Source organism: Gastrolobium bilobum, unplaced genomic scaffold (assembly GCF_033153095.1).
Source record: "Gastrolobium bilobum isolate Gb01-03AN ecotype WA unplaced genomic scaffold, APGP_CSIRO_Gbil_v1 utg65958, whole genome shotgun sequence".
Taxonomy (NCBI): domain Eukaryota; kingdom Viridiplantae; phylum Streptophyta; class Magnoliopsida; order Fabales; family Fabaceae; genus Gastrolobium; species Gastrolobium bilobum.
The window spans coordinates 10,909-29,793 of record NW_026898750.1 but is presented as its reverse complement, the minus strand read 5'-3'; the positions used below and the strand labels follow the sequence as shown (position 1 = coordinate 29,793).

Sequence of the window (18,885 nt, the reverse complement as noted above, 5' to 3'; positions counted from 1 at the left end):
CCTGATCCCCTTGATTTATAGCCTGGAAGATCAACCGTAGAGCGGAATTGCGACCGATCGTGGTGCATTACTGCAGATCGTGAGGCTTGAGAAGGAGAATTGAACGTGAGAAATTATCACCCTCGCTACTTCACCCCAGGTAATCAAAACTGTGTCTTTCTTCTTCATCGCGTCAGTACGATGCGCTTCCGCTTTTTTGATGATAAACCTTTAGTTACAACCAGTATTAGAAGTACGGAAGGTGTAGAATGTTTTCTATGCTTTTTCATGTGATGGCATCAGATACGTAATTATTTCCACTTACTAAGATGTGAAATTTGAGTTTTTCAAAATTTATTATAACATCGAACTTGAAAAACCTTTAAAATAATCAGAAGGATTATCTAATATTGATATCTACTTCAGGAGCATAATACTGTTTTAGGTTTGAAATTTGTTCCAAATTAAACAAAGATAAAATAAAGAATTTATTGATGAAGATGAATTGGAAATTGATTAAAGAGTGTAAGAGCTCTTTGATCTTGAAGTATGAATATTGAAAAGCCTAATTTTTTTTTATTTTGGTTTATCTTGGTGCTTACCAAATTCTTCTGGAAAGTGAAATGTGGTGAAGATCGAATTTGTGATCTCATGGTCACTGAAATTTTGATATCATATAAAGAATTAATTTAACTCAAAAATATAAATTATTAGGTGAGAGTTTTTTTTAATTATTTATATTATTTTCTAATATTTTTTACCTTCGTTGGTATAGTAGAGATTATTCATGTGAATAACGTGTTATAAAATAAAAGAGGAAAAACAGAAAAAAGAGAGTGAAAAGACAAAATAAAAATATTTAATTAAATCTAATGGTATGAACATAAAATTGTGGAATTTAATTGGATCAGATGAAGTTTCTGTGAAAAATATTTATTATACATTGCTAAATCAAAATAGTTCTAATAGTATTAAACAGAAAATTCTGGTCAGCCATTTGGAATTTAAATGGGCCCAATCGGATAAGTTTGTTCCTTTGAAAGACTGTTCATCATCGTCTATCAACTAGGAGCTTCCTGGCTAACTTTAGATTGTGTCCTCCTAGCTGTCTTATTTGTAATTTTCATGAAGAATCCATTATTCACATGGCACGTGACTGTCCTAAGATTAAAAAAGTTTGGTCTGATCTTTTGAGGCCAAATTTGATAAATGATTTCTTTGATACTGATTTAGATTCTTGGCTTTCCTTAAATATTCTAAATGTATCTATTTTATGCTTTGATGCCCCCTGGTCGTTGGTTTTTGCTGTTACTGTTAGGTTAGCTTGGCAGTGGAGAAACAATCAGGTACATGGTCAGAGGCGGACCCAGGGAGGGGCTAGGGTTGGCCACCGTCCCTCCCTGTTTTTTAGATTTTTTTTACTATATATATATATATATATATATATATATATATATATATATATAATTTTGGGCTGAAAAAAAATTAATTTTGTACTAAAAATATTAAGTAATTGGGCTAAAAATTTCAAAAATACTTAAATAAACACAACTTTAGAAATTGAAATTGTATTTTTTTACAAAGGAAGAAGCAAACTTTTAGGGCTCAAGAAAAAATTTCAAAATCAGGCACAATTGATTATCAAGAGGGTGGCGAAAATCATTGTCAAAGAAGACAACATCAAAACACACAAACAGGGGTTCCAATTTTTTGAGCTAAATATTGGGGAAGGAAAAGAGCCCGCATCCATTGTCGAATGGAAGATAATCAAGACCAGACTTCAAAATTGAATGAAAAACCAATTTCTTGATGATTCTTTGATTACATATGTTGAAAAAGAAATTGTTTTGAATTTTAGCACAGATTCAATTATAGAAGAGTTTAATAATTTGAAAAAACATATAGTAAAAGTTAAGTGAATTGACCTTAAATTTTGTAATAAAACTCTTTCAAACTTTTTATATTAGGTTCATATATGATTGTATGTACTTTTCTTAATAATATAAAAAAAAATTCGCCCCCACTATAAAAATTTCTAAGTCCGCCATTGTGCATGGTGTGGAAAATAACGGGAAAGCATACAAGGTGTAGTCCGTTGAGAGTCTGGTCCGTGAGTATACTCAAGCCTGGATAAATTCTAAGGGGACAAAGCTGACCAAGAATTACATTTCTGTTCCTATTAGATGGTTACCTCCGAACTCAGGTTGAGTGAAATTAAACACGGATGGTGCAACCAGGAGTGATGGCAGGGGTGCTTGTGGAGGAAATATAAGAGATGAAAATGATTATTGGAAAGATGAGTTTGCTTACTATATTGGCCATTGTTCAGCTTTTGTTGCAGAATTGTGGGGCATCCTCAAGGGTCTCGAATTTGCTTGGACTAGAGGTGGGAGATACTGCATCCTAGAAAGTGATTCAAGCTCAGTTATCACTTTGCTCTCCAGCAGTGGAAGATCAGCTCGAGAGTCTCGCTCAGTGACTCGGATTCGAGCATGGTTACAAGAGAACTGGGAAGTTCACCTGGTTCATGTTTTTAGAGAAGGAAATAGTTGTGCAGATTGGCTTTCTAAATATCCTTTAGACTATAGTGTTGAGAATAACTATTGTGTTTTTTCAAACCCTCCCCTTGGTATTTGGCCTTTGTATTGAGCTGATTTATCTTTGTCTTGTAATTTCAAAACGATTTTATTGAATTGATCTCTTTGGGGTGTTGTTGTTAACCCCCTTAGATTACCAAAAAAAGAAAAGAAAAGAAAGATCACTCTTGAAAAAGCATAAGAATATCGTCAAGTTCTAATTCCCTAATCATCTCAATTTTGTATAAAAGTTATATCCTTATATAGAACTCTAAATATAAATTGGAGAATAATTATATTTTAACACATTATTAGTATGGTAGTCATAAAATATATAAAAAATGAAATGATAATCCATATATCAGGAGGCATATAAAAGGCCATTTATACAAATGTTGTACAACTAATGTAACGCCTAGCAACTTGCAAGGATCAACGACTGTTCCCACACACTAACACAAGACTTTTCAGCGTGCTTTGTCCTCACTCGCACACTTCCCGGAAAAACTTCCCAGGAGGTCACCCATCCCTGAATTGCTCCAAGTCAAGCACGCTTAACTGTGGAGTTCTTCCGATCCGAGCTACCGAAAAGTAGATGCATCTTGTTAGTATAGGTAGTACCAATTAATTCTTATAAGTCATTCCCAACTGTACCGTCCCCTACCAGCACAGTCTCTGGAATCCCTCTCTTTCGGGTGTTGATTCGATTCATTCATGTACCCCGTCCCTAGAAGCCTGCCAGGAGCCGCTCCTTGTCCGTGCCCTTGCGCACCGGCGATCACTCCCCGCCCTCGTCAGCGCTCGAGATGTTACAACTAAACTGGATTTATTAGATTTTTTTACGAAGATTATATTAATTGGATTAGAATTTAATATCCTCTGCCCAATGGTCATAGCCCATAGGTGGAAAAGATCTTGATTCTATTCCCATTAATATTATCTTGACGAGATACATAAAATTTTAATTATTGACCTATTCTACAATCAAGGTTGATCCCATTACTGGCTTAAAAAATTGAAATTTATGAGAATATTCATAGAAACCTACTTGTCTAAAAAATCGAATTGGTATAAAAATATCGAATATCCTCTTAAAAGCATTTCATTGTTGAATGATATTCTATTATCGAATATTAATATGAGTAAAATTATCATAATAAAAAGAGTTAATTTCTTGAGACAAAAAATCAATTTATAAAAGGGTGCCAAAATTAGACCCGAAACATCAGAAGAGTATAATTATATTGACAATTTTTTTTTTTTTACAAACTTACAAATTACACTATGTGTATCGGTAATACTCTAATCAAGAGTGTCTTACCGGTTAGACAATGTAGTTGATAAATTTTTTTTTTGTAAATATAATCATCCTCTAGTTTAAATTATGTTTTATATTTATAGACATAGTGTCTTACGAGGAATGCTATATTTATAAACTTTTTATTTACAAACTCTTACAAATTATATTATGTCTGATCGGTAATAAACTCTTAGTAGAGTATTACCGGTCATATAATATGTAGTTTGTAATTTTGTAATTTTTTTAATATAACCCTATTTTTTTATATGAAAAATAAATAAAGACAAAGAAGAACAATGTTATATTATATTACTATTTTGTTAAAGGGAAAAAGAAGTATAATGTTGTAGGAAAATATTTAGGTAATGTTATAGAGATAGAGATGGTGGGACCCACGCTTGTTTTCAAAAACCAAAAAATAAACAAGTGTGGGTCCCACCATCTCTATCTCTATAACATTACCTAAACATTTTCCTACAACATTATACTTCTATTTCCCTTTGTTAAATTTAAACATAATTAAAATAAAAAATTAAAGTGAAATAATGGCTCCTCCTTATCTCAAGCTCTGCAAGGTATTAAAGGTGTTTGGTAAGGTATTAAATGTATTTGGTAGACTAAATATATTTTTTTTAAGAAATTTTTGTTTTTGAAAATATGGTGAGAATTTTTTTGGATAAATTACAAAAAGTTGTTTGGAATGTCCAATTTTTTTTAAAAAAATATTGAGTTAATTCTACTAATGTAATAGAAAAAATAAAAATATCATATATCAAATAATATTTTCATTTAAAAATATTTTATGTAAAATGAAATAATTAAAAAAAAATCAGAGATTATTTTCAATTTCTTCACGTGAATTGGTTGAAAATAAATTTATTCTATTTTACTTTCCCAAAAATTTTAGGAAAATTTTTGGGCAATGCTTTTCTTATGCTACATGAGATAGTATTATCTCATGTAGAGATAATTGGGTGGGTCTCACGGTTAAAAGAAAAGAAAAAAGAAAAAAGAAAAAAAAATGCTGACTCGGATTGCGATGTGTCTATGAAATGAGATAAAAATTTTTATGTAACTTGAGAAAAAATTTCTCAAAATTTATAGAGTAAACACCCTTTTTAGTCCCTGTCAATATCTACGAAGTCATTTTTTAGTCTCTGGCAATAAAAAAGGACCAAATTGGTCCCTGAAATTACCAAAAAAGGGCCATGTTAGTCCTTATGTCAACTCCCAAATATGTAAAGTGGCCCTTTTCTTGTACTTTCAGGGACCAATTTGGTCCTTTTTTTATTGCAAGGGACTGAAAAGGACTTCGTAGATATTGCCAGGGACTAAAAAAAGTGTTTACTCAAATTTTTATATCAATCAGCCCTAAAGCTATTTTGCCGACACAGACAAAAGCAAACGCGACAATCGATAAATGAATATGGTACTATTATCATAAATTCATTTGTAAATGAATGGATTATACGAGCGAATAGGGACTATTTTGTCACGCCTGACAAAAAAATTTATCAGACTAGACTGTCACGTTAACAGTAAATTTTTCTGAAATACCATGCGGCATATTTCGATACACTGTAACGAAATATGTTTGCATATAATTCGCTACACAGTGTAACAAAATATGTCATGTCAGGCTGCACAGTCAGAAAAAACATGTGTCAACACGTGTTTTTTTTGCTGACTGTGCAGCCTGACATGGCATATTTTGTTACACTGTGTAGCGAATTATAGGCAAATATATTTCGCTACACAATATAACAAAATAAATCGCGTGACATTTTGAAAAAATTTACTATTCACGTGACACTATCATAAATTTTTTTAACAGATAAGACAAAATGATCACTCTCCATTATATGAGACCAAAGACTTTGGGTGTCCTCTCTACTAAAAAAAAATAAAGACTTTGGGTGTCCTTTTTTTGATATTTTCTCTGATGTATCAAAGAAAGACCAAGATTTATACGAAAAAAGAAAAAAGAAAAAAAAAGACCAAGACTTAGAGTCCAGCTGGACTTTGGGGTAAATGAAAATAATAATAGAAAGTGATAATCTGTCTAATATAAATCAGCTTTTGCAGCCCTTTTCAAGCAATACCGACAGCAATGTTATCAGAAAGGTCAGGGATCGGAGGTTATTTAGAGTGAACCGGATCACATTTTAAAAAAATTAAAGAAGTAGGAAAATAATAGAAATAAAAAGAGAAATTAATGTCAGAAAATTCAGTGATCTTGGATCATATTAAATATTTCCCAGGGACTAGCGTAGGAGCGAGTGGAGAATTAGCTTCAACAATGTTATCACCGAGGGGCGTTTGGTACAATTTTTTTTTTTTAATCAAGGAAATAATTTTGTTGTAATGTGGTTGAAAATATTTTTTTACAGATAAGTTATAAAAATTTGTTTGGTTAACCAAAATTTATTTCGAGAATATTTGAGTTAATTTATCGAGTAGATATTTGATTGATTTTGAAATAGTAATAAGAATATAGGGTTAATTTTTTATTCAAAATTAATATAACAAACAAAATTATTTTAGTTCACTTTACGCTGACACTTTTTTTACATCCACAGATAACAATGTATCCCATATTATAAATGGACATCATCTGTTGCTTGTTGTACCTGGCTTAACACATAAAAGCAAAAAACATGATAATTTGGAGCCCGTTTGGATGAGCTTTTTTACTTCAAAAGCTGCTTTTTTTAAGGAAAAAAAGCACTTCTCGAAAAAAGTCTGTTTGATGTCAGCTTTTAAAAAAAGCAGAAGTCATAAAAAAAGCCAAAAACTTACTTTTTTCGAAAGCTAAAAATTTTAACTTTTAAAAAAAACAGAAGTCAAAAGTCAAATATTTTTTTCAAAAATCAAATGCTTTTAAAAAAATCTAAATAACTGTAACTTTTATAGAAAATACTTTTAAAATAAGGAAGTAATAAAAAGAACTTTCTTAAAAAGTCAATACAAACGCACCATTGTTACCCAAAAAACAAGCTCTTTTTTTGTTATCAAACATGACATTTTCCTTTCACCAATATTACTTTCCAAGGTAACCAAACATAATCCACATCACATGTTTTCCATGTAACATTTAGGGGCCGTTTGAAGAAATTTTTATTTATTCAAGAATTAAACTTTTGAAAATATCATGAAAAAATAATTTTTTGAGAATATTATTAAAAAGTTAATTAATAGATCAAAATATTCTCGAAAATATTGAATTAATTTTATTCATATTATGTTTAGTTATTTTTATCTAAAAAGTTAATCTATATTTTTTCATAATCTGAAATTCTTGAAATACCACCATTTGAATAGTATTTTTCGATAGTATCTTAATTTAAAAAATATACACAAAATGAAATCTCAGAAAAATAACTTTCTCGAAATTTTTTTCTTCAATATTTTATCAAATATGAAATTCTATGAAACTCGCTCTCACTTTTTCATACATTTAAAAATAATTTTTCTACCAAACACTCCTTAATAAATTTTTTTAGTCAATTGGCAGAAGGAACATACTTTTTTTTATATGAATAAATATTTCTTTTTCTGAAATGAAAAAAAATATGAATGTAAATATTCATAAAATTAGGGATAATATAAATACATTATTTTTTTATATTTAATAAAAAATGTGTCAAATATTCGATACATTTAACATACCAAAAATATTTTTTACTAGAAGATAGTAGCGCTGGCTAGCTAGGAAGGATTCAATAGCTGCTTTCTTTGTTATTTTGCTTTTTTTTTTTTTTTTTTTTTTCATTCTGCGTTTTTTTTTTCTGGTTTCTTGGGCGTGTCGCCCTTCTTTATTATTAGAAAAAACCAAGCCTTGCATTAAGCCTTTTTTTAAATAATATATAATACTAAAGAAAGATTATATTTATCACAAATTAAATTTATTATTTCTTATCATCAAATTTTAACCATTAATTTATTTAATTTGACAATTATCATTTATTAAAATAATAATTAATTAATAAATATCATTTAATAAATTATAACTGTCATATTAATAAAATTTAATGATTAAAATTTTGTGATAAATAATAATAAATTTAATTGATAATAAATATAACTTTTTCTTTATTGTTGTTTGAAAAAATTAAAATACTTTTAGTTTATCAAAAAAATAAAATAAAATACTTTTAAGGAGAATAATATTCGTAAATGGCCAGCTATCAACTTTGTCGGTGGGGGAGATATTTAATACATGGGGAATATTTTTTTCCTTTAACAGTAGAGAAGAGTTGTCTCCTACTGAGACAAAAAAGTGGGATCAGCAATTTAAAAAAGTAAAAACAAAAACAAAAGCTTGGCACGAAAGTCGATGTATGTGTAGGAATAAAATCTTGTCTCATGTGAAAGGAGAAAAACATTTTCCTTAATACATAAAACAAAAAAGAAGACCAATAATCTCAAAGGAATGGATAATAAATATGAGGCCAAGACATGCAGTAGTAAATGAATCGCCAGCTGTAAAAATTTTCAGTGTCAGAGTAATTAAAAGTAAATAAAAAAGAAGAAGAGCAACAGTAGCAAAGGAGTATTATTAAAATGAGGCCAAGACTTGCAGTTTTAAATGAATGCATTTAAATATTCAATGGATAGCTGCTGGAGACTGGATAGTTCAACATACTTAACTCTCTGCTGAAAGTCCCACAATGAGGTAAAAAAATCGCATGGTCTCCTTTTGTTATCATATTTGCTTTTTCAATTTTTCTATCCGAACATTATTTCCATTTTCAGTGTGAACTGCTCCTGTATTACATGATCGTTTGTTTTTGCAGTGGCTGTTCTTGATTTGAGGTTTACTAGTGTTTAAAGCCTTAGATCAACTGTTAAATTTCAGTGGCCAAAAACTTCATGGATCATAACTTAGTAAAAAAAAGAAAAAGAAAAAGGAAATACGTATCAAAATGTTGAGTATTATATATATATATATATATATACATGTGTAATGGATTTTTACGGTCAATGAAATAAATTATTTCTGATGAGCTCAAAACGATGTTATTTGGGTTGAAATTAAAGTATTTTTATAATTCTAATATATTGCGGAGATATATTAGTCTTTATCATTATAATTTTTTTAATCTTATAATTCAAAATAATGTTGTTTTGAGCTTATTGGAGATAAAAATTATCTCCAGCGAAATACTTTTTCATATATATATATATATCCCTTAAAATTTTTTTCATTTCACATTAGGATTATTTGAACCTAACAGTTAAACGAGATTAATGTTATTTTCAAAATGTTCACTATTTTTAAACAATTAGAATAAAGTCAAGCTGTGTCGCTGCATATCCGAAAAGATTAATTTCGTATTCTGAAATTGTGAAAATATTTTAACTTGTTATGATAAAAAGAATCTCAAGTTAACATGGTGTAGTAGGGAAAGAAGATGCATCCGGTTCACACTCAAGAGAAGCAAGAGGAAGGACTGTGCATAATATAGATTGGTAATTCCAACAATTTGACCCAAAATCTTGCTTATTTATATCATTCTTGTATCATTTCTCAGAATTTAGGTGCATTTTTTTTTTTTTGAATTTATCTGCTTTCCTATTTTATTTTTTAATCCACTTATTGAGGCCTTGCTTGCCACTTTGATCTCTGTTCAAAACTTATATTACTCAATTAGTTTTTTTTTCTGGGGTATTTTTTTTATTTGATTATGATTAGTGCCTTTGTTAGAAGAAGATGCAGGCTTCCTTTTATTTATTTATTTTAGCTGAATAGTAATTTTTTCTTAATCAGAGAATCTTAACACGAAGCAGGAATAATGTTCGGTGGATCTTGAGGCCGATTTTTCATATACGTAAGTTATTATTATATTTTTCATTAATTGTTCTCCTTCGATCGATTGCTTTAAGGATATTTAATATGAATGAATGAAATTCTTGATGAAAAGAATACTAAAGTTTGGAGTTTAGGATGTTAGAAAACGAAAAGGAGTTTGGTCAAAATGTAAATATAAAATGAAATGTGTTTAAGTAATTGCAAATAAAAAAGCAACGTTTGGGGTTGATTTATGAATAACATAAAACTCTTTTTAATAGCAGTTAACTTGCACGATGTCATCCATGTACATAAATTACGAGGTGCAGCTTAGCCGTTGCTTTTCTTTTTGATATTTTGCAAGTAGTTGTATTTTCTTTTTATTTATCATCAAATGAATGAGATTTCTTTGAAATCCTAATTACTTTTAATACAATAATAAAAAATCTCGTTGCTATTACCCAAAACAAGCTTGAAACTTATGTTTGATTTTTAACCATAGGTCTAATTGAATATGTAATTAGTAGAATATTTATTAGAGAGCTTGTACATATTTTCCTTTAATTTGTTGCCTATAAAATACATGCTTTCATTTAGTTGGTATTTAAATTCTTTTATTTTTTCTCATAGGTAGCAGTGTTAATTATTTTCAGGATATTAAAAAGGAACGAACGAAAAGAAACTTTTGATGAATGCTCAAAATTGAAAAGGATCAAGATCAAAGTCCGCATTGAAGGAAAGAGCAGAAACTTTGGAAAAGATTAAGGTAGATATGTATTTAACTCTATTTTTTATTTTGGTTGTCTGCTTTTTATTGTGCTAATATAATTAATAATTAGATGTATGTACATTTAACATAAGTGTTTGTATTATTAAGGCTTACCACTTTTTGAAAAAAAAAACATAATATCCACAAATTATTTAAAGTTATGAAGCTAGCTTACAAATTCCGATATTTCTCCACTCGTGAATAATAAATATTTTCTTTAATATATATAGATAAAATTTTAAGAGAAATTTATGTACGATCCATGTTATTATTATTATTGTTGTTACAATGTAAGTAGTTATTGTTACTAAAGAATTAGCGCATCAACTTTCTCATAAAGTTTACCTGATCTAAAATATATTGTTTGTTACAAATTCCATATTGGTTGCTTATACAACTAATGTGGGGTTTGTAAAGGCTTAACACTCCCATCCTTTAAGCTACTTTTTAGGATGGTGACTTCAAGGTTTGTAACAATTGGTTCTTTTGTTGAGAGTTGAGGTCATAAAAAGGGCCATCTATTGGCTGGAATGACTACCATCAGGTCATTGTCGATAGTGGCCCTTAAAGGGGGTGACAATGTTACAAATCCCACATTGGTTACCTGTACAACCAATGTGTGGTTATACGAGGATGGATAAGATAAGAAATGAAGATATTCGACGCAAAGTAGGAGTATTACCGGTGGCTGAAAAGATGAGAGAACATAGATTGAGATGGTTTGTGTAACGCCCCGTCTTTAGCCGCTTAATTAACATTCATATGATAATAAGCGCAACATGCTCTACTTAATTAATGTGGAAGCTAATTAAATAAATTTTCTTTTTCCTTATGGATTGTAAACTTTTTCACTTCGATGGCCAAAATAAATCGGACAACATTTAGTCTGTATTTTGGACCATTGGGGATAATTCCCACCGTTATAATTTCAACCGGATTAACAGTTTAATATAATCTAGGTATACCACAGCATAGATAAAACATATTTCCTAGCCATCCATGACTTAGCCTATCTCATAATCATACTGTCTTAAAATAATGTCCATCATGTTACTTATATAATTACATCAAATAAACAAAAGAGATAAAATTAAATAAGTAATATAGATCTAAGCATACATCACTAACAGCATATACAGACTATCGACATAGCATAGACACTCCGTATGCTCTCCAAAAGAATAACATGGTATATATACATATCCAAAATAAAATCATGCCAAATACATATCAGCATAACAAGCTAATCCTAACTATCAGGTCAGGTAATATCTCTCATCTTGTTTCTTACCACGCGATGCCTCAGCACCATCAGCTCCTGTACCTGAAATGGTAATCCTCATAATGCGGGGTGAGATAATATAATTATCTCAGTAAGCTAGAGACCCTTGAAGGGCTCCTTCACCCCTAAGCTCACTTCTAGTATAATTACAATACATAAAATATCCATGCATGCATCAGAATATGTATGACAATGCAGTGTGAAAATAATAAATTCTATTGGCCAGATAATATAACAAGGATGCATTACACAAGGAAACATCGTCTTGAAACATATCGTATAAGAAAACATCGTCTCATACAATGCATAAAGAAACACCTCTTGTGTGACATATAAACATACATACATATACATGCAACATATAACAATTTATTTTCAACATACCATATCAAACTACCATCCTCCCTCGGAGTCTGGTGGAACAAACGGAGGATTAACCCCAAGGACCGAAAGCTTACCTGTCAAGCACTGTCCTCCAATGCACTCCTTGTATCCAAGGGGTCACAACCACAATCTCTCACAATATCACAACATATTCCAAATATGTGAAGACAATTACTATATATATACTAGTCTACCACATTTAATTTTCAAAACTACACATACAAGACACTTACACTTGATTTTTAGTCTAATTTATCAAAGTGTTCTAAATGACGATTTCATAATTTTTGATTTTACGGAAACCAATCCCAAACATGTTTAACAAAGAAACTTATCTACAAATCACCCTCCAACTACTCATACCATTTAATTTTCGCAATTGACATATAGTCAAAAATCATGGTTTTCTATAGTGTGCTAAACAATGATTTTTTTTTTTTTTGTCTTTCATCAAGAAGCAATCCTAAGCATATTTAACAAAAGAAGCTATATCCAAATCACTCTCTAACTATCCATACCATCAAATCCCAATTTATACAACCCTAAGTCATGCATTTTCTCCAAAAATACAAGAGGAGGTTAGGGCATTTACCTTGTAAGCTTCAAATCACTAAGAGAAAGACAATCCAAGCCTTCAAGCCAAGAAAAGCATCATTTTTCTTTTCTTTGTGAACATCACAGCGACCTAGAGATGCAAAAATCTCTCTCCCAAGAGCTTACCAAGGTGTATAAACGGTTGGGCTTTGTTCACAATGATCTAGGCTACAAGTTTCATGTTGATCTCTAGGCTTGAAAATGGATAGAAAATGAAGGAAAATTCTTGAGGAATAGCAACCATGGAAGTCGTCTTGTCTCTGCTTGGTCGAAAGAAGAAGAAGAAATGGACAACGAGAGAGGAGTGTTTTAACACACTTAAGTAAGTTCACTACACTAGCGGGTATAAATTTATCTATCCCGTTCACTTAACTCTCATTCTAACTTTACACATTGGTTCACAATATTTTATGATAATATTTATCATTTTACTTTTCACTTTTGTGTAACTTTACCTATCCACATTTTTACCCCTTAACTGTCGTTTTAACTCATTTTTCATCAAAGGTGACTTTATTTCTTTTTCTTCTACTTTCCTTATAAGTATTCTTCAATAATATGATTAAAATTATTAATTCATAATTAAATCCACAATTACATATGAGGATTATTATAGTTTGGGCATGTAGTGAGAAGGTCTCTGGATATTCCCGTAAGAACAAAAGTTTGTTACCAAAAGCTTGATACAAACAAAGGTAGATGTAGATCGAAACTTGCTTGGGGGAAGGTAGTTGAAAAAGACTTAATGGAGTGAGATATAGATTGGCAGACAGTGTGCCTTAGGACGAAATGGAGAAAAACTATTTGCATGGTAGATGGTTAGACACGTTGATATTTCTATATTCCAGATGGTTCATTTTTAGTTTTTTTCCTCTTCATCTCCTCCCAATTCTTCTTGTCCTCTTCTTTTTCTTTATCTCTTTTCCTCTTCCCGATCATCTTCTTCTTATTCTTCTTCTTTTATTTTTTATTTATTTTATTTTATCTTTTCGTACCTTCTATTTGAGTTCATGTACCATCGACCCCATTTAGTTTGGGATAAAAGTGTTAGTGGTGTTGATGTTGATAATTTTTTTATTTTTTATTTAATTGATTATGCATATTTTATTTATATTTTCATTTTTTTTAATATTTTCTTTTAGTTTTTTTGTCATATTTTATCCGAATTTGTACAAGATACTCTAATAAAATCTTCTACCTGTGACGTTATTGCCAATCAAATAGTCAGCTGTTTTATTTTTATATCATTTATTGCCCCTTCGTGGAGCTAAACAATTGAAATAGACTTACACTAATTATGCTATATGGGCTTTAATAAGTTTCACAAATTAACTAAACAATGAACTCCACAAAATATGTATCAGAAGACCAATCAATTAGTTGAGAAGATAGGATATCTGAAAACTTTAACATGATTCCATTGAAGCGAGTATGGGATTACATTAGGAAAAATTTTAGTTTGCAATTTCCCATTACTTAAGTTAGGATAAGACGTGTACTACATTTTCTAGATAAAGGTTAGAACATGTTATTTCCTACTCTCTTCTTCTTTTTCTTCTTTTCTTTCTTTTTTTCATTTTAAGTACTATTAGCTCTCTTCTAATGAGGAGGTCTATAACATTTAATTGATTTCTACTTTTTCATTATCTTTACCGCCTTAACTATTAAATCCTTATCCTTAATTCACCCTTATTTTTTCAATAACATAAATATTTAAGTATATTTCTAATATCATTTAAATATCTATATACAGATGTCGGTTAGATGGTTTTTTTTTTTCCTTCTATTTTTGAAGAACCACGTGGAATTTTATTCATGCAGTTGGATAATATGTATAGGAGGTTGTCGTAAAGATTTGACTAACTTTCATCTATTGATGTTGATTTAGATGACGGATATCCCAAATGAAGTGGCAAAGAAAGTTCTGGATAAAGTTATCGACCGGGCATTAAAAGAAGCAGGGTATATGTGTTGCTTGAGGGACAATGCTGCTGACAATAAAAAGCAAAAAGGAAAGTTGGAAGCAAAACTAAAGGCTGTGAAGCAACATTGTGATGCGACAACCAGCAACGCACAAGATGCTCCAAATGATGTCGTTAACTGGATAGAGGAAGCTGATAAGGCCATTCAAGAGGACACCAAAATAGAAAAGACATGGTATTTAAGATGGGGTCCCTTCTGGCAGCGATATAGTAAGGGAAAGGCACTGTCAAAAAACACGGAGGCGATTACAGGACTCTTGCAAGAAGCTGAAACCTTGAAAACTGAGGGAGTACCTTCTGATCATCCAGGTGTCAAACGCTTTCCTTTAAACAGTTACCTCTCTCTGAATGGCAGAAAGTTGAAATGCGAAGAACTTTTGAATGCACTGAAAAATGACAACAACTGTATAACCGTGTTGCAAGGTATGGGCGGCATCGGTAAGACTACATTGGCAATAGAAGTGGGTCAGGAACTCGAGCAATTGGAAGAATTTAAAAAAGTTGTTGTTACTACAGTGTCATCTACTCCTGACATAAGAAAGATTCAAGATGATATTGCTGCACAGTTGAAATTAGAATTGAAGGACAAGACTGAATCACAACGACAAGGATTACTGTGGAATAGATTAACCAATGGTGAGAAAATTCTTCTAATATTGGATGACGTATGGGAAAATACTGTGAAGCATGTCGAATTTGATAAAATAGGGATTCCAGGTAGGGGCCAACACAAGGGTTGCAGAGTTCTTCTAACCACACGGGAGGTAAGTGTATTCAACTCAATGGGATGCGACAGGATAATTAATCTGGATCTCTTATCAGATGAAGACGCATGGACCCTGTTCCAGAAGTTTGCTGGTTTAAGCGATAGTTCAACTCCAAGTTTGCGGGATAAGGGACATCAAATTGCCCGAGAATGCGGAAAATTACCACTTGCAATTGAAGTTGTGGCTAAAAGATTAAAGGGCCAAGAACAACGACAGGAGAAATGGGATCATGTCTTAACGTCCTTGAAAAATGCTATGCCCGTACACGGTGCTGATCAAAGTTTGAATGTAGTTTATAAATGTTTGAGATATAGCTATGATAATTTGGAGAAAGAAGAAGCCAAGAAACTGTTCCTCTTATGTTCTTTGTTCCCAGAAGATAAAGAGCTTCCTGCTGAAATTTTAACTAGATATGGCATAGGAGCTGGTCTTTTTGGGGAAGTTTTTAACAAATACAATGTTGCTCGATTAAAAGTAGCTGATGCCAAATATGATCTCATAGATTCTAGTTTATTATTGGAGGCTGAGAAAGGAAGGGTAAAAATGCATGACTTGGTTCGAGAAGTTGCTCTATTGATGGCTAACAAAGAGATTCGAGCAATGAATTTGTCTGACAAACATCAAATGTCATTGGTAAAAATGGAGAAGAGTATGAAATATTTGTTATTGGAAGGCAACGACAAGGATGTGTTTTCTTATAGGTTTGATGATTCCGAACTTGAGATTCTTAAAGTTAGCTGTATGGTTGAAGGAGGCTCAATGGCAATGCTAAAGTCATTCTTCGAAAATATGAAAAAGCTTCGAGTTTTACATTTATCATCTCAGGATTGGAGGAGAACGTCTCTATCATTGCCACAGTCAATCGAGTCATTGACGAATATTCGATCTCTAATCCTGGAAAGATTGAGATTAGGTGACATCTCTATTCTGGGAAAACTACAAAGCCTCGAGGCCCTTGATTTGGTTCGTTGTGAAGTGGTCGAATTGCCACGTGAAATTGCGGAGCTAAAGAGACTTAGATTGCTGAAGTTGGATCATTGTGAAATTGGAGGGAATAATGCATTTGAAGTGATTGAAAGATGCTCATCACTAGAAGAATTGTATTTCATTAAATTCAAGGTTCACAGCTCAGCCATTCATAAGAAAATAACCTTGCCTCCTGCATTGCAAAGGTATCATATAAGAGATCAGTATCGGTATGGGTTTGGTATTGAAGCGTACGATTCAATATCAAAATTTGTGTCTATTCTAAATATTGATACTTATTTCTCTGAAACAACATTCAAGGATCTGGTGCAAACAGCAGAGGCTCTTGAGCTAGAAGGATTTAAGGGGGAGTGGAGAAATCTCATACCTGATACTGTTCCGATAGATCATCTAGTGAAGCTTTGTTTGAAATCTTGTTCAAAATTACAATTTCTAATTGACAGTCGGCGTATTACTCCGGAACAAAACATCACCTCCAAGTTGAATGTACTAGAATTGACGGAAATGAAAAATTTGGAAGAACTATGCAATGGTCCCCTTCCCTCTGACTTTCTGAAGAGTTTAGAGACGCTAAGTATCAAATCCTGTAAAGTTTTGCGAAGCAGATTGTTTAAGAGCAAGCTAAACGTCTCCAATCTCAAGACCATTACACTGCGGGATTGCCCAAAGTTGGTAACCCTATTTCCATTGTTGACTTCTCAAAGCCTAATGCAGTTGGAGGAATTGGGGATACATGACTGTGAGCAACTGGAAAACATAATAGAAGATGAAAGAACTGGGGAGGAATTGGGAGACAAAACAGTTGATGGTGATAATGATAACAAGGGAAAAAGTCCCGGTTCAATGTTTCCAAAATTGAAAACTCTTTATATCGAGAGATGTCCCCTACTGGAATTTATACTTCCGGTCCTTTCTGCTCGAGACGTTCCTGTACTAGAATCTGTCACTATAGGATACATATTTGGCAAATACCAACATGAAAATGAAGAGCTGGATTTGCATCAAGAGGTAAAGGATGTCGTACTTGCTTCATTGCAAAAAATGTTGCTCACTTCCTTGCCAAGTTTCATCGACATTTTTGCCAAAAGTTATCGTCCCGAGTGTTCGTCCAGAAAGAGTTTATCTTCCAAGTCACAAATGCAATCGGAGCCAATGAAATGCAATATCTTCACATTGACTCATAAATATAGACACAAATTGAGGAGTTCCACAAGTGCTCAAATCCCATTGCATCGCTTCTCAGCCTCATCGGTAACCCTCTCACCTTCTTGTGGTATCTTTTGTTACTTTCTCTTTTTGATTGATAGCACGTACCTTGTATTTATAGCCACCGTGCATATTAAACATCCCAACCTTGAATATTACTGTTAATACAATAGCAAATCACCAATAACTGAGAATTAATTAGAATACACTACTAGTATTGTGTATGTGATTGTTATATTTCTTTCGGTATCAATAGTTTTGGAAGTTGAATACTATTCTAGTTGTTTAAAAGCTTTGATTAATTGCATTTAATGTGAACCAATCTTTAGGATATGTATTATAGAAAAATTAAGTCTTTTGCGCCACCGAGAGATTGGGTGGTTTGATTTGAGTTCTTTTTTGTTGGGATTACTTTACAGGCATCGAACTCATACCATCTTCAGCTTTGGGAAGGTGCTCAATGTCTTTCAAAACAATTCCAGATCCTGCGTAACATGAAAGAGATTCAACTATGGAATCTTCCAAGGATAGAATCCGTATTTATTCTGTCTATTGCTCCAACAATGGTTTTGGAAACTTTGATAGTTCAGCATTGTCGTAAATTGAAGCACATAATAATAGATAATGGAGATGACAGCGGTGGCAAAGACTGGGGCAATGTCTTTCCAAAATTAAGAAAGCTCTCCGTGAGCTTTTGTAGGAAATTGGAATATATATTTGGGCAGTACCCTGATGATCATCAAAACCATAATGAGATTCACCTTCATCTTCCAGCATTGAAATATCTCTATCTTTTCAATCTGCCAAATTTAATCGGCATTAGCCCTAAAAATTATCGCACATCGTCGCCACCTTTGACTGGGTTTGAACTCAATGAATGTTCCCAGTTAACCATTAAATGTATTGGTGATTTGATGGTTCAAATGGATTCAAGACAACAGGATGCCACAACCACCAAGGTTTGAAGTTACAATATTAAAAGTTTTTATCATACTTCTTGTTGCTAATTTATTGCATCTCTAAATATCATTTTAAAATTATTAGAGGGATTCTAATTTTATTTATCTGATTATTTTGTGCTTATTTATTAAAGGACTTAACTGGGAACCTGCAGCAACATTTCCTCACTCTGGAAAATTTGGTGGTAGGCAGGTCCGAAGTAGAAAATATTTTTTGTCTCAATGAAATAAACGGACAACCAATGAACTTGCGGTTACAAAAGATTCATTTGCTTGATTTGCCACAAATGACGTGTCTTTTTGTGGGTT

The 18,885-nt window shown here is 31.9% G+C and overlaps 1 protein-coding gene across 1 annotated transcript; it reads left to right on the top strand.

The window, feature by feature from the left end:
- The first annotated feature begins 14,563 nt into the window (after nt 1-14,563).
- On the top strand, nt 14,564-18,582 carry LOC133283851 (probable disease resistance protein At1g61300). Its single transcript, XM_061480763.1, has 2 exons — nt 14,564-17,662; nt 18,037-18,582. Exons 1-2 carry the CDS (start codon nt 14,564-14,566, stop codon nt 18,580-18,582), a joined length of 3,645 nt encoding a protein of 1,214 aa, XP_061336747.1.
- The last annotated feature ends 303 nt before the right edge of the window (nt 18,583-18,885 follow it).

What these genes read in the sequence shown, in the direction of transcription:
- LOC133283851 (XM_061480763.1), top strand. Translation starts at nt 14,564, where the DNA reads ATGACGGATATCCCAAATGAAGTGGCAAAGAAAGTTCTGGATAAAGTT. An exon ending in ATCGCTTCTCAGCCTCATCG is followed by an intron (nt 17,663 to 18,036) that starts GTAACCCTCTCA and finishes ATTACTTTACAG; the next exon opens with GCATCGAACTCATACCATCT.